At 41.0% G+C, this 23,822-nt stretch overlaps 1 protein-coding gene across 1 annotated transcript; it reads right to left on the minus strand.

Annotated features, from left to right (window-relative positions):
* Window positions 1-269: 269 nt before the first annotated feature.
* Window positions 270-23,600, minus strand: nampt1 (nicotinamide phosphoribosyltransferase 1). The gene is made up of 11 exons (XM_085385989.1): window positions 23,444-23,600; window positions 15,723-15,879; window positions 13,299-13,402; window positions 12,017-12,145; window positions 6,826-6,984; window positions 6,392-6,528; window positions 4,632-4,857; window positions 4,399-4,518; window positions 4,183-4,323; window positions 3,886-4,020; window positions 270-3,673 (listed from the first exon to the last, which is right to left on the minus strand). The coding sequence occupies exons 1-11, from the start codon at window positions 23,495-23,497 to the stop codon at window positions 3,560-3,562; spliced, it is 1,476 nt and encodes a 491-aa protein (XP_085242115.1). The 5' UTR covers window positions 23,498-23,600; the 3' UTR covers window positions 270-3,559.
* Window positions 23,601-23,822: the final 222 nt, after the last annotated feature.

The following is a 23,822-nucleotide window of genomic DNA, read 5'->3' on the forward strand; positions in this document are numbered from 1 at the left end:
CAGTGAATGTGACGAGCCAATACTTTTCCTAAAATGGTATATTTGCTCATTTTTAAACATGTGATGTGTTTTCTGTGTTCTTCTGTGAATCAAAAGCGGCTCTGTAAGATTCCATATTCACGACTTTGTGTTTTCAATGTACATTTCACACAGCCTCCCAGCGGTCTCTGCATTAGGGCTGTTAAGTCGTTTCGGAGGCACTTGTTGGAAAGGCCAACGCTATCAATGGAAAAACAAAAAGGAGGCGCGATAAATGAAGCACTTCAAACTGACAGGGTGGCATCTTTAATCAATGTATTGTTGACAACATAGCATGTTATGTTAGTTAAAATATCATTTGTGCTGGGAGAGAATTTGGAACAATCAACATATACATACAAGTAAAACAACAACAACAGAGAGAGGGAAAAAAAATAGTATCCACAAACACTTTCATTCATTACACGCGCACACAGAGCACTCCCACCGGACCACACGCCCACACAAACAGAAGCTAAAAGCTCGACAGTCGCACTGCTAGGTCTGTCAAGCAGTTTTGGATATTCTTCTGTTGGTACAAAAATGATCGTTTTGACAAAAATAATAATTTCATCAAGTGTGGTCGTCTCCCCTAACTTGCCCTCTCCACTTTCAGTCAAACTACTTGTTTTTATGTACAAGTGAGAAGGCAGCATGGCCGCATCAGTTGTAAATAAGGATATTTACCGCTAGATTTCTGGCATATTATTGGTTTTGTTTGTTTTTTTCCTTTGTCATACAAAATAATATCTCTCTGAGGTAAGAACCGAGACAGTATCAAAATAGTAAAATGAAAATTTTACTGAATGTAAAAGGACTACAGGTTCATTACTTGCTGGATGACATGACCTCACGGATAACAGCAGCGGGAAGAAGGAAAAAAACAAAACAAAACAGGAAGATTGAATAACGGTCCGATGTTGTATCAGTGTGTGGTTCGCTCAGCTTGTCTGTGTTTGAGCGCGATGGCTCTGAGCCAGTGGAGAGGAATGGGAGTTGGTGACATCACAGGCGTTATCAAGGTTGGTTACATTGGGGGGGGGGGGGGGGGGGGGGGGGGAGAGCAGGGTCAGTGTCTGTGAGGGAACCTTTAAGAAAGAAAGAAAGAAAGAAAGAAAGAAAGAAAAAAAAAAAAAAAAAAGGAGGTCGCTGATGCTCTAATAGCTCCGGTGAGGCTGCTGCAGCTCTGTGGAGCTCCCAGAGGGCGTAGCGTGTGAAGTTATGAATGTGAAGCAGCTGAGTGTCTGAAGAGCGGGAACAAATTACCACCTGGAGGCTTTAAAGTTTAAACAAGACAGCCTACAGCCGGGGCAGCAGCTCTGTGAGAGTGCCTTTGAGCCTGAATTACCAGCAACGCTCACGATTACAGTGTCATGTGATTACGACTAAATCAACCCCGTGGAAGGAATCACAAATGGCAATCCACAAACCCGAGAGCTTCAAATGTAATCCTTTTGGTGGCGCTACGTGAATTATGAGGAGCACCAAAGGATTTATCTCCTGTGGACTGTACTGAGATAAGTCACTCTGGTACTTTCACAACTTGGCGACTGCTATTAAAAAAAAACAAAAAAAAACGCAACTCTCTTTGTCCTGTGATGTCACCAGCTCCTAGCGCTCTACTAGAAAAATCCCTTCACTCTGAAAAAGGCCAACTCAGGAAATGACACCCACCACAATCTGGCTAAGATGCTCTGAATGGAAAGTTGATCAACTCCGAAAGGCATTAGCAAGCGAAACCCCCATTTACACCAGGGCAATAAATCCAAACCATTCCTCCCCTTCAAAAGTTAAGGCAGTGATACTAAGGGGAAATGCTTCTCTGACCAGCAACTATGCTCCACCGACTACCAATGCATAGCTGGTGCATGTTAGTGTCAGAAAGTACTCTCGCTTTTTTAATTTTTTCATTTATAAACCTCTTGTTTGCCAAAAAGTTAAACTAACTCTCCACTAGACTGTCACAACGTCTCCTTTCAGAATAAAAGGCCGGGAAGAATGTTGTTTTATTCCCACGACAAACAAGCACATTTGCAGAAAAAGGAATAGCACACAGTCGTTTAAAGGAAGAAAACGTCTCTCTCACCCCCCCACACACACACACTCACTCACATTCACACACACAAAGACATCAGAACCAACACCGAACAAACATCTCAGCCAAGGCGCCACATATATGCACGTCATCTTTCAGAAACACATAAGGTTTTTGTCCTCTTCATTCCAGTGAAGACGATTTCTGCAATGTATATTTTTTTCACATCAACTCTTGGTCTGATTAACAGCAAAGAGTGGCCATTCACCATCATGAAGACCTAGTCCAAAAAACCCCACTCGTTAAAGTTCAGTGGGAACCATCTAATCTCTGGGCCTTTTTAATTTCCGATCGATTTAAATGTCTATTACTGAATGATTATTTGAATGTAATCAAACCTGAATCTGAAAAATCAATAAGAATTACAAAGAAAAAAAAAAAAGTGATTTATTAAACTCCGTCTTCCTCCATTTGTGATTTTTGTGGTGTGATTTGGATTGTAGATCAAACCTTCATGATGGGAACGCGCTGTGGGCAACATAACAGTAAGTAAATGATCAGATATACCTCCAGAGATGCACCAATAATTTTGTGGTGGGACAGTGGGAGTACTTGACTTAAATATTGGCCTACTGTAATTCGTTTTGTTTATTTATTAATTGTAACTATTAAAAAGCAAGAACTGTGGAGGAAATTAACCTTTCATTACTCGTGCTCCATGAACGCTTGGTTCATGATTTTTCCTTAAGTCCAAGTGTAATCGGTGCATTGTGATATACCGTGATCGTTTTCTTGCTTCACATAAAAGACAACGCTAAGTAGATTCAGACATGTATTTTTTTTCTAAACAGTTCTGTACAGGATACATGGAGAATGTTAACTCGTGTGGGTGTGGCTTCCGCCAGGTTCTTTCTCACTCATCTCAGGTGCATTCGGCACGTGGCCGTCGAAATGCTCATTCAAAAAACCTACAATCATCTCAAGCGCCCTCGCGCGTGTGGCGTCACGGGAAAAGGTCTGTCGCCACGCCTCCTACCAGCAGCCGGACATATTCATTAAGCTGCAATGTAGCCGGCCTATCAGTGCAACGCGCTGGTGATCAACTTAGGGCAGTAGCACAAGGATTTGAATGTTCTAACATCACAATCACAACTTCTCTCACATCTTTTTCTTTTGCTCACAACAACACATTTTCCTTCTGTTCCCGACTCCCACCCCCACCCCCCGACTCTAAAGGGCTTTGTCACTGATCTGAGGCGTTTTTAAAGCTTCCCCACTCGGCTGGAGAACAGAGGGTGAAAATTCAGGAATTTTAAGGAAATCTGGAGTTTATAGGGACATACTGAGGGATTCTCAGGCTTAAAAAGTGGGGTCTATCAACAGTGCACACTACCTCCATTCTCTAGGGTGACAATGGAAGCCTACAGGTGAAAGATTGAAAGGAAAAGGATATTTTTTTGGAGGGTGGGGGGTTTGGATATTATGTGGGGATTAGCAGGACTGCACTCAGTGCAGCAGCTCTTCAAGCTCGCTCTCTTTGAGCTTAGCATTGTCTCTGACTTCGTCAAATGTGTACATCTTCACAATCTTCCCATTACGAAAGACAGTGTGCAACAGGTCCTGGAGGAAAGAGTAAAGACAAAACAACAAAAAAAGTGAGAACGGCAGTGTTCGTATGAAATCAAATTACATGTGAACAATCAAAACAATTGAGTAAAGAAAAGGGTTTATAATAATAATAATGGATTGGATTTATATAGCGCTTTTCAAGGCACCCAAAGCACTTTACAATGCCACTATTCATTCACTCTCACCACGTGGTGTGAACTCACCACGCCATACTCCTCCAGATCGCCCTTGCCCTCCTCCAGAGTGACAAAGTCTCCGCTCTGGGTCCGGTGTAGAGACAGACGACCTTTCTTCGACCTCTTGTTGGGATCTGCCACCGGATCCTTGAACACGTTCACCTGAGATACAGCACAAAAAGATCTATGTCACACTGAAACAGAAAGGACATCCCTGAAAAGTCTGCCTGGGATCATGGCTGAATAAATAAAGATTTCCAGAAAGTGCACTTAAACAGCTACAAAGCCACCTAACAAATGTAGACCCATTCACCCGGTCCTCACCCCTAGTCCGTTAGTGACCACGTAGCTGCATTTGAATGAGCAGTTGAGCAGATCTCTGGTCAGTTTCTGCAGCAGAGCCCCTCCGGACCCGAAGGTAATGTTCTCAATGGACCATCTGTGTTGCTTCATTCCCTCCACAATCTGGGAAACAAATACACACAATCAAACCTTGCTGCTGCCTTCAAACTTTGAACAGCTGGCGCCATGTGCCTGTACCTCTTGCAGTGTGTTGATATCCACTCCATCTCCTTGTATGACTCTAATGTAAGGAGGGAGAACCTTGAACCCTTTAGAGTTCTCCTTTGGTGCAAACTTCTTCCCTAGAATCTCCAAAACCTGTAAACAGTCAAAGAAGAGAGGATGGAGGAGGAGGTACAGAGAGGAAAAGTTGAGTTTCCTGGCTGGGTTAAAGACTATAAATGAAAGTAAAGCCGTTTGTGTGACCGCACCTTCAAAACCGTATCGAGCGGGTTTCCTGAGTCTGGTCGAACGACGAGCGGGGCGTCTGCGCTGCGCATCTCGATCAGCGCCCGCAGGTCTTCTCCCCAAATCTTCTCGCAGGCGTTGTAGATGTCGTAGCTGTCGCTGACTATGGACACAGGCACGCTGGGAAACTGCTTGATGATGTGCTCGAAGGCATCTTTTTCATGGTCTTTCCCCCACGCTGTGATGGTACTGCAGAGAGAATGGCAGAGCTATTAAATATACATCTGAAGAAGAGTAGACAGGAAAGACCAAACACAGTGATTGAGTGATAATGTCCCAGAGTGTCCAGAAGAGGGCGCTGCACTCCAGGTTTTAGTCTAAGACGAGCCCAAATATGATCTTACAGGTACTGTACAACAGCTGTGTGTACTTCTGATGCTGGCGTTCTTCTGCATCGCCTAGCATCACCAGTGTAGAGTCAGACAAGGAGAAAAAGGTGATAGAACCCACACAGAGCTCCTGATGAATACATCAAATATTAATGTTAATGCATCACGCACCATGATAATAAGGTAAGGTAAATGGAAAAGTGCAGAAAAATATGAAGATCTGGACTTTAGGCTTATTAGGTCTTGGACAGCAGATGCTTGTAATGATCATGTTGCTTTGTTTTAAGGATTTGGTGCTCTCTCCATTGTGTTGTTCCAGAATCCAACTTGGCCCTGAAGATAATTTTAGTTTAATGCGCTGCAGCTCCTGAGCTTCTTGGCACAACCCCAATACATGAAACGTGTGCAGTGTGCACACACTGCTGGCACTGATTTCTTCAAACTAAGGGTGACACACCTTTTCTCTTAAAAAAAAAAAAAAAAAAATCAACCCTCCCTTTTCCTCTGGAATATCACTGCGACTCCTCCCACCGAGGAGGTAGAAACGAAACCGATTTCAGGAGGGAGGCCATTGCATAACAGTTGCTATAACAACTCCAGCCACTATCCCACAATGCACTGGTATGGGGAAGAAGGGTGCGCTGGTGCAGCAGTAACAGCGCTGGCGGCCAGTAGGAAGCTGCTGTGTGTGCGCGCATGAGAGCGAAACAGAAAGGGAGAGGTGTCTGTAAGCAGGATAAATGGAGAGAGATGTGCGCCGGGGCAGCAGCCAATCAAAACTCTCACTTCCAGCTAATTACAGCACCATTCACCGAATGAAATAGACGAACCAGATAATGACTGCGAGGGTGACCAAGCACAAGTCAGGAGAGAAAATTAACACCATCATGAGCCAAATGTTGAATAAATATTCACTCTGGCTGACAAACATCTCTACATCAACAGCTTTGGCACATAATTAGGTGTTATTTGAAGAGAGTTTCCTTCTCTGTGGATGAAAAGCTGGATTTCAGAGTGGGCTCTTGGCCAAACTGTGCACCATTTCATCAAAAGCAGCAATACAGATGAAGACAGCTGAGATTTTCCAAGAGAACAGGTGAATGTGTGGCCTAAATGCAGATAATTAAAACTGTGTGCAGTAATTTAGCAACCTGCATGAGCTGCTTAAAGTTTGTGTAAATCTTGGGAGTCCCTTGAAAGCAGTGTTTCTCAGACACCCGTCATTACATGGAGTCTGGAAGTAAATCTCTAAACTGTGCGGTCGTATCTGCAATAAAACACAGCTCAGAACGGTACACTGCACAGACAAATATTCCATCTCTAAGCAGGAACATAAAGTCCTTTACAGATTAACACTAAATAAATAAGGCCAGTAAAGTAAAGCGTGTGTGTACCTGTGCTCGGCAGCGGGCACTGAGAAGCCTGGCACAGGGTCCTTGGTGCCATAGTACTTCTTAATGACTCCGATGCCAGCGACCGTGTCTGTGCCCTTGAAGTTGACCAGATGGGCGGAGGCTCCTATGCCAGCAGTCTGTGAATAAAGAGGATAGGGTGGGGGTTAGGGACCTTGAAGTGCTGTAAACAACCTTAAAGTAGAAATAATGTTTCCCCTTATTTTCTCATTTATAGATTTGCAATTGCAGATGCTCTTTGATGGCTTTGAGCAGAGAAGCCCCGCCCACCTCCTGTTCAAACCTTGCGTTTGCAAGGGAGAGCAAAATGTGGACTAGACCAAGTCTTAATTTTCTTTGTTTTTGAAATCTCTGATGAGCTTTATTGTCCTTGTCCTTAAATTAACCAGATTTAAATCCTTTAGCTTTCTCCATACCTCTTGTGAGGACACGCCTCTGTAGCCGAAGTCATGTAGTTTATACTCCAGCCCCTCCAAATTCCCCGAAGTCTCTAAGAGGTACTTGGCAAGGATCTTCTTTTGCTCTCTAGAGTTGGTCGCCACAGTGATGGGATACCAGATCTGAACCAGGATGGTCTGACGGAGAAAGAAAGGAGAGTTCAGTTCACTTTACTGGATATTTATAAATTGTTCAGGGTGTCATTATGCTCTAAGTTTTTCCATGTGCATTTATTATAGCAAACAAGCAGGTTATCGGACTAAATATTCATAACAGTTAATGGTAAGCAAAAAAGAAAAAAGCAAGCATAGTCAAGTTTTTTTTCCCCTGCAGGCAACAGACCGGTGAATGTCTGGCCCAATTCTTCTGCTTTCCCAATATTTAAATGGTACTAAAACCCCAAACTAACAGGCTCAGAGGGATCACAGCGGCCTGCTCATTCACCAAAGACAAACTCTGGGAAAAGCACATTCCTTGTTGCTTCATGTCAACTCTGGACCACAGTCAATGACTTTAATATGAAAACAAGTGGCTTATCTGTACTCTCCACCACCTGGGAAATTTTAGGAATACATAGTTCCTGCAGTCTGAAGCATAGAGCGTGATTCTGTGAAGATCTGCCAGTCAGTGTTTTGCCCTCGCTTTCTAAAGCTCTCCTCCTTGTAAATTCAAAATCCATTTTGTCAAAGCAATCATCAGATTTAAGCTGCGGTAAGAACAGATGATGCAGAAAAAGTTTGATAGAAAGAGAAACCTGTGGAATATGGTGACAAGAGGATTATGAACAAGAGCGCTAAACTAACACTATGTAACCGCTTACTGCGATTTAAACATTTCATGTTAGGAATGACAACCAAGTACTATGCTATGTAGGCTGAACCTTATTAACAGCAGATAAACACACCAAGCAAGACTAAAACTCTAAATATAACTAAGGCTATAAAAATTCTCTGTTTACCTAGCTCACACTCTTTGTGCCTCCTAACACTATGCGGTGTGTTTCTACCTTATAACACTGAGCAGGTCACATGCATCCCCAGCCTAATTATAATTCCATAATATGGACTCATGTGACTGCCAAAGAAAGTCCAAAGTCCATGTGTACGCACACAGACATGCATTTGTAAGGCTATCTCTGCGAGGACATTCACTGACATTTAGCCCCCGACCCTGTCCTTTAATGCTAATGCCAGCCTTAACCTTTAAAACGAGTCTCAGCACTTAAATAGCTCTTGTAGGGGTTTCAGGAAGACCAAAATATCCCCACTCTCCACCTCTGGAACGCATGTCTTCATAGAGGTACACATAAAGCTTGAGCTGTAAATTTCTTACAATAAAACAAAAATGCGCATGTGCCTGTTTGTTTCCTTGTCCGCAAACTCCTCCTCGACTATAAGCAGTTGAGCAACCAAACTTTGCACAGGCCACTGAAAGTTCTTATTTATATCACACATTATCATGTCCCTTTGTTGCCTAGAAGGAACAGGTTAAAATGACCCACTGGTAGCATTTATGCACTAATAACACTGTTTAAAAGAACTGTATCATTTTTTTATTTCACAACAGTAACATCTAATTTATATCTTAGAAAAGTTGAGTTACGCATGGGATTTTATGATGTCAAGATGACATTGTGTTGCATGGCAACAGGCTTAATCACCCTGTTTTGAGCCTTTATACACATATTATACCTTATAAAAGCATCTTATGTCATTTTTATCTACAAAAGCCAAATGATACACACCTAGCGGGGTGCTAAAATGCCTGTTTTTAATCATACAAACGCCATCTTTTTTCAGTGTGATTAAGAGTATCGGTTTGCCAGCTGCACAAACAGATCAAACAACACTGTAGCATGGGCATGTAGTAGTTATAACCAATTCTACATTTGTGTGGTAAAAGATTAAGTACAGTGTAAGCATTGTTACACTGCAATTTTTCTATCATTGTCAGGCGACAGTTTGTAAAGGATACCTGCTGCCACGGTAAAATGGAGGGGCAGTAAGAGCAACACTAAGAAGGAATGCACACCCTACACACAACAACAACACAACTACTCTGTCAATGTCCCAGAACAAAATGGACGGCGATAAGGAACCACAGAGCGGGATGAGAATGGGGAAGGCAATGGCAAAAAATAAATAAATAAAAAGGACAAGAAAGCAATAGAGAAGAAAGGGGAAAAAATGATGTGACAAAGAAGAAAATGAGAAAATCGAAACAAGAAGGGACAGCAAGAGTGAAAGGGAAAGAGATAAATAGAGTATGACCTAGTGACGCAGCTCAAGGACACCAGTCTGTGGCTAATTTTACTTCACAGCCATGAAGAACGACCCCCATGTGTGTCTGTTTATGTGTGTATTTAAATCAACCAGAGAAACTTACCAAGTGTGTGTATAAATGGGTTTGTGGACGTGTCGTCACAGTGCTCTTGGCTGTAGGTGACCTCAAAGTACTATGCCATTACAGAGTCGAGAGTGCGCGCGTCACATAATAGCTCCAAACGCAGACCACTTTCAGGATACATTAGACTTTCTGAACATACTAATATGCTGGTAAGTGTGTGCATATAGATTATAAAAAGGTTTTTTGCATCAACAGACAAACAAAAGAATGCCGTTTCTGATTAATCACGGCGTGATTCATTTGTAGGAGCAGTCAAATGTGATATTTATGAACTGGTTTGACATGGTGAAAAAAAAAAACCAGCACAAGACACGACAGCAGTCAGAAGAACAGAAAGTGAAAGTGAAGTGCAAGAAAGTGCTTGTTCCGCCGAGTCATTGAGGACAGCCTGTTCATGCAGCATTAAGTTCATGATAATCCTGATCTCAGAGTCACACTGTGGATCAGCTCAGTGTAAAAATGCAGTACTCAAACTACCAGAATAAAGTCACTCAAATCTACTTAACTTTCTCTGGAATTTTATGTGAATTATTTGTGAAACCTACAGTATGGTTACAAGACATTTGCTAAATATGCTTATTTGTTAGATGGAAATAGTGACATCATTCGTCTGTGTAGTAAAAAATAAAACTAAAGCTAATTAGATCATCGTAGAACAAATAGTAGAATCAGGAAAAGCACAGGTAGTCTGGCTGTGAACAAAGGTAAAATATGACATCATTACAAGACAAAATCAAATATGATATAATCTCAAAAAACTAGATCTTCCCTGCTATTTAAAAGCTTCTTCACTGACTTTGGGAAAGTCGATGACCTGCTAACATTAGCTAATGAACGGAGTCCGCAAATCAACAAGCTTTCACCGCCAACAAACACTGAACAGAAAGACAAGATAGCATTTTGCCAGAAACAACTTTAGCCAGGGAGTAAGCTAAGATGATCTAGCCAGCTGCTACATTTGCAAACTAGCAATACTGCTATTAGCTATACGATAACTAATATTAGGTTAAGTTTTTATACAATGAATCTCATCTAATCAGATGAGTGACAAACACTGGGAAAACTACAGCAGTGGGGTATTCAACACCTACAGGCGCCATGCTTTACTTCTGAGGGTCACAACAGCCCCCTCCCAATCATCTTTTTTAGTAGCAAAAAATAATCTAATCTAAAAAAAACCTAGCAATAGCTTGCTAGCCACCTAGCTATAACTAGGGCTAACCAATAACTTTAACTTCATCAGCTTTTTGAAAATCTCCATCCTGTATTTAGTGTTGACTCAACACCACAGGCACAAATTTTGGTGACCGTTTAGTTACGTATAAGCGATGTACATAAACGTAATCAGAGAATATAACTTGAAATATAAAAATTAAATACAATTACCATTTTTTACAAACATAATAGCAGCATATGTGACGATGTCTGTGCAAAGATTAGTTGAAATTAGTCGAACCCGTTGAAGAGGAGATGGGTTAGATACAGACATATATTCATATATGCACTACAATCAATACAGTAAGACAACAAATCAATAATTTCCACATTAATGCCCCAAGGCTAACTTTAGCTTTCTTGCTAACAATACTACTAGATAAAATACTAAGTGACCATAGTTCCATGATACTAAGTCATGAAGCAAAAAGTCATGTTCATTTTGGACAGCAATAAATTCTGTAAATATACAAAGCAATAATACTCAAAAGTGATGCAGGCCTGGCTATCCAGCTAGCTCTAACTGAACTAGACACCATATATCTGACATTGGTAGATTTGTTTTGAAGATATAAATAATCACATTAACAGTATATGCTCAGGTTATTCTGTTGATGTGCAGCATATCAGTTCATGGCAGTCTTGTATAGTCTCGAGTGGAGCCAGCTCCTCACCCTGACCTTTAAATAAAAGGGATCACGCATTATGTTGTAGTTAAGGAGTTTAAAATGGGCTGGTAGGTGGCTTTTGCATGCCTTTTACGGAGCCACCAAAGTGGTATCAATATTTTCACCGTGCTCTCAACAAAGAAGCGATTAAGTGTATTTTTCAGAACCACTGAGCTGTTTCAGTCTGCAGCATACAAAACTCAATTTACACTTCTTTTTTTGGCGTCAAAGAAGTGTAAGTGTACAACAATGACCATATGAGCCTATTACTACTACATTCTTTGACTACTCAATGAAATCTCTACACTATACTTTTGCTGCAGTTGTAACACAAGTATGTCTCCAAGTGGGTATTAAGCTATGAACTATGGCAGAATTGCAACTCAGTGAGATTTAAGAAATCATGAAGTGTCACAGGGCATGCTGCCAAACTAAATTGTTTATGGCTTTTATAAAACTATTACCTCTCTATTGTAATAAATGGGACCTAAACGTTGCTAATGTCTTCCTTCTTCTATTAATTATCAAATAACCATTAAATGGTATCGCTAAGCCTAGCAATGTAGTTTTAGTAGCAATGTGATGAGCACATAAAACATTTCACTGCTATTTGAGGGCACAGGGGTATGAAATTTACGAGGGCTTTTAACTTGATAGAGCTCTTCCAGTAGTTACACTGTGAAGGGGTTCTCCTGTGATTTAGCATTACACTGAAAAGCAACAGAACCCCACAAGACAGATTTAAACAACAGTCAAAATTCTGTTTTTTTGTTATAGATTACACATAAAAAGTACACCTCAAATCCATAAATGAATAAAACATGTCATGTCAGGGCCCTCTCAGATCCCACCCTGACCCGTGTCCATGAACCAAACGTACCTCCACCCAGTTAGTGAGCCAGTAGCATTCGGGGTCTGTGCTCTCCACTGTGAACAAAACATTGCCTCGAGGAATGACACTCCCCTCTGGCACCGCCTTGATTTCAATGGGCAGGTGTCCGTTGTATTTCTGTAAACACAAAGAAATGCACACAAATATATAAGGTTACCAGCATCACCTTCCTGGATATATTAACAGATTTATATCTAAGCTATAGCAAAAGATTTTCAGAGGTAAGCCATTTACTTGGAAGGAAAAGTAAATTAAAGGGAAGTATTATGTTCATTTCCATAGTTTTAAATTGTCGATTAGATTTGCATATTTCAGTTTAAATAGAACAAACAAACAAAAAAGAAAAAAAAAACCCCAACAAATTCCATCGAGGACATAACAGTAAGGTACACATTTCTATCAGAAAAAACAAAAGCAAAAAAACTGTATTTTTGGTTGCCTGAGGTTGTGCTGTACTTGGCTCAGCACTATATTTTAATTGCAGTTAGAGTGGAATCTTTAAAGTAGGTTCTTACTATTTTTGTTTATTTGTTAGTAGACTTTAGACTTTTCTTTGCGTCTGTTAAACCTAACATCTTCTACACACAAATAATACATTATCCAGTGAAATGAACCATGTATTAATATTACAAACACAGAAGATTAAAATGTTTGTTTCCTAGCAACAACGTTAACGATATTATTTTATTATTAGCCGTAGCCACTACTTTGACTAACTAATAATTGCTAATAGTTAGATGGCTAAGGCTAACATATACCATTCAAATTAACTAATGTTGTTGAAACTGATGCTTTACTGACCCCTCAGAATTCCTCATATAGTGCTGCTAGTGAGGGGGAGGGGCTGAGTGTGTGTTCCTGTTGGTCTGGTACTGTGATATGTGTCAAACGGAGGAGGCCATGACAGTTTTGTGTCTGTACTGCTGCAAACGAGCATCTGATAGTGGCATCCTTTTTAGTAATGATTTTTTTAAACAATCAGTTTTTAATTATTAAAAAAAAAAAAAAAAAAAAAAATGCCTTAAAACAGTTTTCTAGCAACACACCAAATCTCCTGGTGACCTCTAGCTTCTCTGATGTGCGACACATCAACACCACAGCGTTTCATGTGGTAACATTACGATGTGCTTGTTTACATGTACACACAATTTTTTCCTTAATAAACCATTTCCTGAAACACTCTGTATTGTTTAGGAAACCTGTCTACAAATATACCTATAAAAATGTATCATATAGGAAAAAAGACAAAAATCTTTCAGTAATCTCTTACCTCCAAAATATAAGTCCACCCCTTCTCATTAAAAACATCATCCTGGAAGTGTTCCCTGTAGACCTCCTTCGCCTCTTGAATCTTCTCTGGAGTCACTACTTTTCCTGGAGAGCAGGAAGTAGGTGGGGAATAAAGGAGGAAGCGGGAGACAGTACAGACAAAGAGGTTGGTGAAACAAACACCGCAGCACTGGTGTGCTTCTCTACTGTCCACCACGATAATCAAGTTTGAAGCTGCTGAGAAGGCATCTTTGTTTGGAAAACATGTGACACAAACTACATCCTTGTCTCATTTCAAGTCTGACTAGTTTCTAGTTCATGGAAACTATGAAACACAGCATACCACAGATGGGAAAGGATCTCTAAGGGGATACTGTGGTTTATTAGGAAATGCAAAAGAAAGGTCTGACAGTCTGAGAAATAAAAAAAAGTGTTACATGTGTGTGCAATCATTTTTATCGATATTTATAAAATCATGAAGTGTAAGTGGAGCTAGCTGCTTTCTTTTGTTTCTAGATTTTATACTAAGCTACTTTAATGTAACCCTCTTTCAACAATGCATTATCGGGTTAAATTCTCTGAATGGTGAGGTTTTCTTGTAGCTTTGGGTAAACAGAGGGTCTGTTTTTTTTTTAACTTTCACTTGCTCATGAAATCAATTCTGTTAGAGGATCGAGGATGCATCGCTGGTAGATGGCCTAATCGCTGTGCTCCGAGCGATGCTCTGCCGAGCCAGCTTTTCTCCCTCGGACAGCGAAAGAGCAGCTGTGCTTTTGTCCTCTCCGTCTCTGTTCTCTGTTATCCGTTGCACTCTCTCCACACCTCTGTTACCACACCATGAAATCCGCTTAACAGACATGAGGGAGATTCTTTCGACACTCTCTCTTGCCCTCTCTTTTGCCTCTCAGGACGTGAGCGTCAGCGTTAATCATCTTGAGTTAATTAGGGCATAAAGTGTTTTGGGCTTATTTCAGGCTGGTCTTGTTTTCTCATTTCTTTCCCAACCTGGATTCTTTTGTGGTATGTTTGTTTTGTACGGCCTAATCAATGTGAAGCAGCACGCTGCAGCCTTGCTGTTTTTCGAATGAATAAAAGAACTGTTGCTCCAGGACTCGATAGAAACCACCTGCCCTGCTGAAGTGTCCTTCAGCAAAGCAATGACTTTGAAAAGCCTTAGGCACACTGCTCTGCAACTTTCCCTGTATGCTGACCTTGCCCTGTAGAGGGAAGGCCAAAACAATAGAGTGCTCCCACAGGGACCAATCAAGTACTATAAAAGGCCCTCCAAAGTCTGGATGTCGACTTTTTCAGCTACACTTACCGTAATTGTCGGGCTATAAGCTGCTACTTTTTGCACAAGCTTTGAACCCTGCGGCTTTTAGTCAGGTGCGGCTTTTCTATGGATTGTCCATGATTTTTGTCATATCGTAAGACGATTTGTTTTGTTTGTTCCGCTGTTGTACGGCACTACGTTGCCTGGCGGAAGGATTGGGGTTCAAGAGTGGTATGTTAGTCACATGTCCGTCCGGCTGGACTGCTGCATGATGGAGAGGAGGACTCCGACACTGACAATGAGGATTTCTTTGGTTTTGAAAGTGACAACGAAGGAGAGAAGCGGAGAGTGGATGACGAAGCCATCCTGAGCCTGTTTGTATCCGACACTGGAGAAGAGGACTTTGGTGGTTTTAGTGCGCAGGAGGAAGAGAAAGATGGTGGTGAATGACTGACTTTTCTTCTTGTTAAAGCCGTGTCACTGCACCTGAGCCTAAAAGGTAGTCCGAATCTATTTTTCTGGTGTGCTGTAGGTTACTGTTATGTACTACATGTGCAAATATGTACCCATAACTTGTTTTTCAAAATATTAATAAAAGGGGTGTCTCCAAACAGCCATCTCTTTCCTGACAATTCCCTTTGTGCATATTCTCTTACATATGATAAGTCAACATTGAAACACCTGCGGCTTTTGGTCAGGTGCGGCTAATGTATGTACAAAACAGGATTTTCCCCTGATTTTAGCTTGTGCGGCTAATATTCAGGTGCGCTTTGTAGTCCGGGAAATACGGTAATTTTTTTTTATTAACCAGTAAAAATCTTTCGCCTGACTAGAGACTGAGGCTTGCTGGACCACAGCAAAATAGCGGTTGTGTAAACTGCATTCACAGCACTAGAACCATAACATCATGTGCACAGCTTGCTTCCATGTCTTGGTTGTGTGATTTAAGTATTGAACTGTTACCCTTATTTAATTTAAGTGGACTGGAAGCACTTCTATTTACGCAAATATCACAACGCGGTGGCTGCATGTGACCAGACTCCCTCCCATCTGTGTTTATTTGCCATTGAGAAGCTTGGACTTAGTTGCAAGGTCATGTTGACTTGTTTAGTCTGGCTACAGAGCTTTTACTTAAACAAAAGGCAAACTTACCTTTTAGATATTTGTGCAGGATGTACTGTAGGCCATAAAAGACAGTTTTGTCATATTTGACTTTTCTGTTTTTGCTGGGGTCTGTCCTCTTCTCGCGGCACTCGAAGTAAGAGTACACTTTACTCGTGTTGGGGGGGTACTGTTTATAATGCGTTACCTGCCAAAACAGAGCACAAGACAAATTAGACTGGCCATAAACAATGACTAACCAGTTTAACCGGGTTAGGAGAAAACTAAAACAAGAGCAGTCTGATACCGCATACCTCTGCCACAGCTGAAAATTCCCTAGACACCATGCATGAATAAATTTCTGGATCCAGGAACACTAAGACAACATCTCCAATTTATCTTATTTCAGTCTGAAATACATTGGTGAAGGTGTACTCACTTCTAAGTTGAGTCAAACCCCATCCAAACGTGATCACTAACTACTTTATTTTTTATTTAGTATGCATGTGTTAACATGCCACCTAGAGCTGGGCGATAGAACGATAACGATATGTATCGCGATATAACTTTTACTCGATAGAGAAATTAAGCTATCGCGATAGACCTCGCCGCTCTTGTCCTCTTTAAAAAAAAAAAAAAAAAAAAAAAAAAAAAAAAAAAAAGGTCAGCCGATCCAAATTCAGTAGCGCAGAGCTGAACCAATCACAGCCGCAGCGTCACGTCGCGTGACTTGCTACGTACAGCACAAGTGCCAAGCCGCACGTGTGTGTGTTTGTTTGGGAAGCAGCCAGCGCATAATGGAGGAAATGAGTGTGCCGACTAGAAAAATCAACCGAGCATGACCGAAGAGAAAACCGATGATGGTTCCAATGCCGGAGAGATTGTCGAACGGAAGAGCCATAGAAATTCCGTAGTTTGAAGGTATTTCGGCTATTTCAAGTCTGACAAAAAACAGAGTAGCGTGCACTGTAAATTGTGCCGAAAGCAAGTCTGGAAATACAATAAACTGGTGCATGCGTCACACTGTGCGCCACGTTATTGTTTCGGTGAAATGAATTTCTACAATACTGTTACTGTTAATTCTACTCTCTGCAGTGTTTAAATGCTTACATATACACACAGTTACTGTCCCTCCACACATACGACTCGGTTCTGCTTCTATGCCGCAGCTTTGTTTACTTTTTCCCACCGAGGCTTCTAGACTTCTGATTGGCCAACATTTCTGCACGGTTAGGAATCTAGCGCCACCTGCTGCTTTGGCATGTTCATAGCAGCGTTTTCCTTCATTTCTGCCTTTACGTGTGAACGGGATTATTTTTTAAAACGAAAAGGGAAAATCTCCGTTTTCAAAAATACCCGTGTACGTGTGGACGTAGCCTCAGTCTCTGACTGGAAGCGCTAATTCGTCATTCGGCTTTTGTCAGACTAAAGTAACTGTTAAAACTGTTTGAAAAGCTAAGCTATACAACAAGGAGAGACTGAGAATTTCCTTTTAGTTCTCAGTTTATTTGATATTGACAAAAGTTAGTCAGTTTTGTCTGTTCTTCTGTAAAACAAACTAAGATTTATTTTTAGAATTAATATTTTGTTTCTAAGTGGAATTGACAATTTAGTCTGTTTCATTTGTTCTATTTTGAAACTTAAACGCTTTAGCGGCTGCCTTTTGTGTAGTTTGCAATATTTGCCTTTATTTATCTGAAAAAGTCTCATGTTCCTTAAGTACATCTACCCTGTTGAACTTATGGGAAATAAATATTTAAAAACAAGCTGCTGATTATTTCACATTTTACTTGTGAGCAACGGCACATTTAAATCTTACAAATATAGTTATTTGGCTTATATCGTGATAGATATCGTTATCGCCTGAAATGAAAAAAACATATCGTGATATGAAAAAATCTCATATCGCCCAGCTCTAATGCCACCAGTGCAAAATGACTCATCTAGATTTTATCATTAGTGTCAAGAGGCAATGGGCCTGTACTGTAGCCCAGTTTCACAATGTATCTTGTACATTTTGCACTGTAAAATACTGCACAAGCCCACCATTCGAAGGAACTGATTTTATCTCAATGTGTTTTAAGATTGTGCAAAATATTTAGTGTACAGGGAATTTGGACCAACGCATAATGACCAACACCCTGCTTGATTTCAGGGCGTCGATGGGATTTCAAAGGAAAATTGCAGCATTTTCAAACTGAAAAAAAACAACAACTTATCTTCCACAGAAATGAAGAAATCCCATAGAATCAATAACTTCTTACCAAATAAACACATTTTCACAACTTATCTGATTGCATGAAACATTTCAGTTCGTAAAAGTGTTTCAATGTCATGCATTAAAAAAAAAAAAATTACATTCAGGGAGAAAGAAGTCGAATTTGTCTCTCACACATACACATTTTCTCTATAAAACGGTTGTTTGGAGCTTTATGTGCACTTCTAGTGAAAATTGAATCCCCAGTGTCTGCAATCAAGTCAACAGCTTAAGGCAAGTCCAGACATGTTTCAATAACAGACTCTACTATCATACCCATATGATACAGTCTCACAAAAAGGAGACGATACATAGTCAGTGGTAGCCATCAGTCATTAATTAAATCCCTAAATGAGCTAATGGATTTCTAGAGTGCACTAAAGGTTTAACTCCTACCAGCAACGCTCCTACCACAACTGAAGTGCACTTACATTTAGAAATTATATTCCTGCCTCATCATGTGTCACATGAGAACCTAATGTGTACACAGTCAAAGTACAAGTCACAGTACAAGCAAGAGTCATTTATTATTGTTAGACATTAGACTCTGATCAAACATACCTAGAGACTGGCTGGTGATCGCCTTGGTAAACACTAGTCACCAAGGAAAAATAAGTACTCAATGACCAGTTGGCGAGTTGTTGCTATGAAACTGATTGCTAAGGCCCAGTCACAAAAACTCATAGACAGTGCAGACTCAGTGGTAGCCTTCAGTTGCTAGGGAAAGTTTGATTGCTGACAGGTTGGCAAGTGGTTGCAGTAGGCCGTCTGCTTTCGCTAGGATGTGAAATTGATTCACAAAGGAGTTTACAGCGCTGCAAAAAAAACAAAAAAAAAAAAACACCTTGCGATGGTTTTGGTCACTAACAGCTTGCGTGCAGTTTGTACGCTGACTTTCCTGAAAACACTAACTACTTGATAAGCATTACTGAAACTCTAAAAGAATGTTCTCCATTTCCAGTTTGACTCCCACTTTTTCCAAGTTTGGTGGTTCTTTATCTTGATCATTAATATGCAAAGGGTCATGACCACGACCAAACAACATCTGGCAACAGATGCCAGGTGAGACTGAAGAAGTCACTTGGATGAGTGACGAAACATTTTTCCCAGAAAACGCTACGTCCAGATGAACAGAATCAACTTTTGGAGATCTGGCAACACAGAAGAGCTAATTCGTCAGGCCAGGACTCTACAATCTATTCACACCTACAGGCCAGTGGCCACTCTTTCAGTGATGAGGATGTACACATCCTGGACAGGGAGGAACGCTGGTTTGACCGCGGAGTCAAGGAGGCCATTTACGTGAAAAGAGAAAGGCTATCTCTGAACATCTTTCGCCATCTTACAACGCCGTGATTGCAGCCATTCCCCAACTCTCTGTGAATGATACTCGTGGCTATTGATCAGTGGTTGTTGATCAATGGTCATGACAATATCCATATAAAAGGTCAAGAACTGACCTCACAGCCCATTGTTCATTCATTGGGCTAGTTTCAGTCAATATGCTAATACACTCTTTAAAAGTTTGGGGAAACCTGCAGTCAGCTGAGACTGAAGATGTCACTCGGACAAAATGTTTCTCCCACTGAAAACGCTACATCCAGAAGAAGAGAATCAACTTTTCGGGCGTTCCTTACCCGGATTACTCCGCATGCATCAAGACATTAAATATACAGTAAGATACAAAACTACTTGACACCCACATTGAGTATAGATGAGATAAATGTCAATGAACCACTCAGTTACTCTGACCCCCATATGTGTCCTTTCCTCTGGGCTTTCGAGGACTCAAAATAGAGTCAAGACACTTAACATGACACTGAGTGCAACCACGTGTGTACATATTCATTGGCACCCACTGTATACACACACAAACACACAACCAATGCTTTAGAATGGCAAAACTAATCAGAGTTTCAAAGCACAAGCAGTACGTCCAATATTATTAAATGTCAGCAGAGGACACGCATGAATATTTGATTATAAAACATCCATCTATTGTAACATGAACCTAATTACGACAAACAAGACCAACAACTGAGTTACACAATTCAGTTTTACAGTAACAGTATCAGTAATGGAAGGAGGTGCATGTAGTGGTAAAACCACAGAGTGCCATCACTTATCAGTACCTCTTAACTCTAAGGAGATGTTTGTTAAGTAAATCTTACTATTTTCATATATGAATAACTGGTAAGCAGGCTCTAGGTTCATAAATTTGAGGATATGATATTTTGAGTACTCATTATACAATGACAAGCTCATTCAGTCTGGGTTTTGTACTGAAAAAACTGATCAGACACAAACGCAACTGAAGTAAGGTTTGGGGTTTGTTATCTGCTTCCTCTTTTTCCTTCCTTCCTCCTTTAAAACTCTGATGATACTGAGCTAACTGAGGGTGCAATGATTCCAGGATAATTAAAATCAAAAACACCAAACATACACTGACGCTTATCGTCTATGACAGCGCAGAAAGTTAATGCAATGTCAGTAATTTTCTCACACACAAGTTGCCATCTATAAACATCAAGTAATTCCTCCTTTGCTCTTTCGAGAGACTGGGAAGGAGATGATGAAGGCAGCCTTGTGAAAACGCTTGGACGTTTCACAAAAGTTCCTTAAATCTATTACCACAACCTTTTCCATCATCACCACGCGTGAAATGCAGTACATGCAGGGCACTGTCCCATTACCTGAAGTTAAGAGTTCAATTCAAAGACAAATAATGGAACAACACATACTGACAGTTCAGTTAGTCTGGTTCCAAAGATAAAATCCAACTCTGCAACACTGGGCTTGATCACCTCTCCGTAGTGGCACGTGAAACAGTTCTCTGTTGAAGTGGCTTTTCAGCTTGCAGCCAGTTTTCAAAGACGCAAACAACACATGCAGTTGGTCTGTCCAATCAAGACACGCTGGAGAACCAGGTGAAAGGTATCAAGAATTCTGATTAGGAAATATGAAGCAGGAAGTGCCGGGTTAAGCCGGACAGTAGGACCCGAACTTTCAAAATAAGAGCAAGGGGATGCATTAAAAAAAGAAGAAAGAAGTGCTAAAATGAAACCCCAGATACTTTAATGTAAGACCCTGGATCCCTGCTTACTTTCTCACCACCATTCACTCTGGATTTAAGGGTCAGAAGAGTGTAATATGCAAATGTGGTCACATGGTGACAAACTAATGTGGCTTTTCTTTAAAAATCTGTGCTAATAATAGAACACAATATAACTCCTCCCTGTCAAACAAGCAGAGATTTTTTGAATGCATGCTTCCAGACAATAGGCCGGCGTGCCTTTGGGACAGAGAGTTTGCTTTTGAATTCAAGCACACAAAACACAAAGGTGCTCAGGTGGAGTTTGTTTTTATGTCCTGTGTGTGCCTTCAGTTGTTCTGAGAGACCAGCGAGCATTTCTTTGAATTAACCTTTCCCTTTGGTCATGCACGGCCAAGCTACACATACAAGGTAAAGCTGGGTGACAGGTGTTGCAACACAAGTAAAACTTGCCTGCGCTGCAGTGAGGAGACATTTATCTGTACTGTCATTTGTCAGGCATTTGCTGCTTCTCCCTGGGCTTTAACTATCACTACTTGACTGAAAACACGACTTCTAACACAATGCTGTGCTTTACTTTGAGCACACTTTGTTGCTACCTAACAAAAACATCTGTAGCCTTCTTCTATTTTATATTATGCAGCTCTTTGTGAGCTTTCTTAAGTTACAAGGAAAAACTGTTTTCTGTGAATGAAAATGTGTGTCGGCTGTATTCTGATATTTGACATTGTGGTGAAGCGGAGCAGAAAATGCTGGGTCTTTGTTTGAAATCTACTTTTTGTTTTCTAATAACTTGAATAAAGTCGGGTCAATGAAATATGAGCCTTGTGGGAGGATTTAATGGACTTTATGTAATTGTTGCATCAGGAAATATCCGATACTCTAGACTGAGTTTCCCTGTAGATGTCTCATAAAGGGGTTAACTACATATGCCCTTTATTAAGGTAGTCAATCCAGATACTTTAGACTTAGTTTAAAATGAAAGGAGGTGCCAGAAAGCTAAGACTTTATAGAAACCACTCAACATGAAACTGCCACCTCTTTCAAAGGGATGTTTCTGCTCATAAAAAACAAAACAAAAACACCCACACTATATAATATACATATACATCCACTTAACACCAGTCAGCAGTGGTGCTGGCTGTTCATCAATAATCCCAATCGATCAATACTTCTAGAATCAGGTATACGTTTACTTTCATTTTTTTCTATAGTGAAAGTTAAACTGTAATGAAACAATGAAATGAAACCAAAACCACTCATTTGGATGAAATGAAAGGTAAGGTGTGACTGTGCATTACACACCGACGGGAGATTTTGCAGGTATTTAAGTGAAGATTTTGTTTTTTATTTCCTTAGTAAAAAAAATTATGATATGGCAATGCAGCTGATATATATGGGTACAGAACATGAAATATTGAAGTATAACTGAACAGCACACTTAAGAGATGTTGTAGGCAAATTAAACCACACTAACATTAGTGATAACACAATGAAACACAATGAAAGTACATCCATGTACACATACATTTAAGATGTTAGTTTGTATCATTAGACTACATTACCAAGTTTTTTTTCATTCATTCAGCTGGTGTACAGCTCAGTCTGAGCCTAGGTTTTAGTCGAGGTACTTGGGCTTCCTGCCTCTGCTGGTAGCCCCATACTCCCCTCTCCTGTCATTTCTGACTTTCTTTCCTATCATCAGCATCACCGAATTGCTGAATGGTGTCATGTGGCAGTTGACCTGGCAGCCGTCCAGGCAACCACTTGCTACGTGAGCTTAAACAATACTCTAAGATCATTTGTCCTCTGTTTATATTGCTGGTTATCAGCGGGTTGTTTCTTGTCGTTAGCCAGTGTATAAACACTTACAACCCTTACCCACTGCCAAACATCTTAAACCCGCTTTGAAAGTCTAGCTGCCTTGTGATTCCTTTTTAACTTTCGTTTTCTCGTAAGTTATGAATTGCATTATGAGTGGTGCGAGCTAGCCCTATAGTGGCTAACACGACGTCGAGCTAGTGTGACTGAGCTTTTGCCCATGTGCAGTTCATACAGCACTTGCTAGCTAGGGGCTAATACTAGCTTTTTTTTAAATATCAATACCCTTCATCTCTCTCTTGCGCTCCCTATGCGCTAGCTAGCTAACTCAGCTAGCTGCGGACCATTATGACTAGCAATCCGAGGGGGGGACTGGTATGGTAATAGCGATCTTACATGAAATCTAGGGGAAAAAAGGATGCCTGCATTGTGAATGTGGTACACCGTCTCTGTTGTACCAGCCCTCTTCTCCCTCCCCCAACTAATTTGGCCTGCGGTGAACCGATGGATACCGGCCACACAGAACAGTGTGATGGCCTTGGGACTGATGATGAAACCACCTTGACTTTGTCAATTTTCACTCTTAACGACTCTCCCTTCACCTAATGCCTCGTTCGCCCGAGACCATCACGGGTACCGTACCTTGTATGAATCGGTCGCTAGCAATATGTTGAAGTCGGTGTCTCTGTGCTCCATCTTTTCCCTCCTTGGTTGTGAGTCGCAGCTGTCAGTAGGTTGTGTTACGCGCCGTGCTGCCGGAGACTCTCCAGCCTTGTGTGTAGCCTGGAAGGGGCATAGAGAACGGGCGGGGGAAGGGGCGGGGACTCGGGGGCGGGCGCATACGTCACACCGAAACTCCGACGTTCGTCGTGTATATCCGGAATCACTCGGCTATATTGCGCGTTGGGCGCTCTTACATGCAGTTCTCAAGCTGAGCAGATGAGGGCAGTATTGGCCATCAAATACAGCTCCAACATAAGCTTTTGGACCTGCACCGTTGCTTGATTTATCGATTGATTTA

This window comes from Rhamphochromis longiceps, linkage group LG17 (assembly GCF_057381845.1).
Source record: "Rhamphochromis longiceps isolate RC_006_pf linkage group LG17, R_longiceps_female_GT1.1, whole genome shotgun sequence".
NCBI classification, from domain to species: Eukaryota; Metazoa; Chordata; class Actinopteri; order Cichliformes; family Cichlidae; genus Rhamphochromis; species Rhamphochromis longiceps.

Coding starts and splice junctions, on each gene's coding strand:
- nampt1 (XM_085385989.1), bottom strand. CDS start 23,497: ATGGAGCACAGAGACACCGACTTCAACATATTGCTAGCGACCGATTCA. Junction 12,146..13,298: donor GGTGGACTTATATTTTGGAG/GTAAGAGATTAC, acceptor TTGTGTTTACAG/AAATACAACGGACACCTGCC. Junction 3,674..3,885: donor ATCTGGAGGAGTATGGCGTG/GTGAGTTCACAC, acceptor TCTTTCCTCCAG/GACCTGTTGCACACTGTCTT.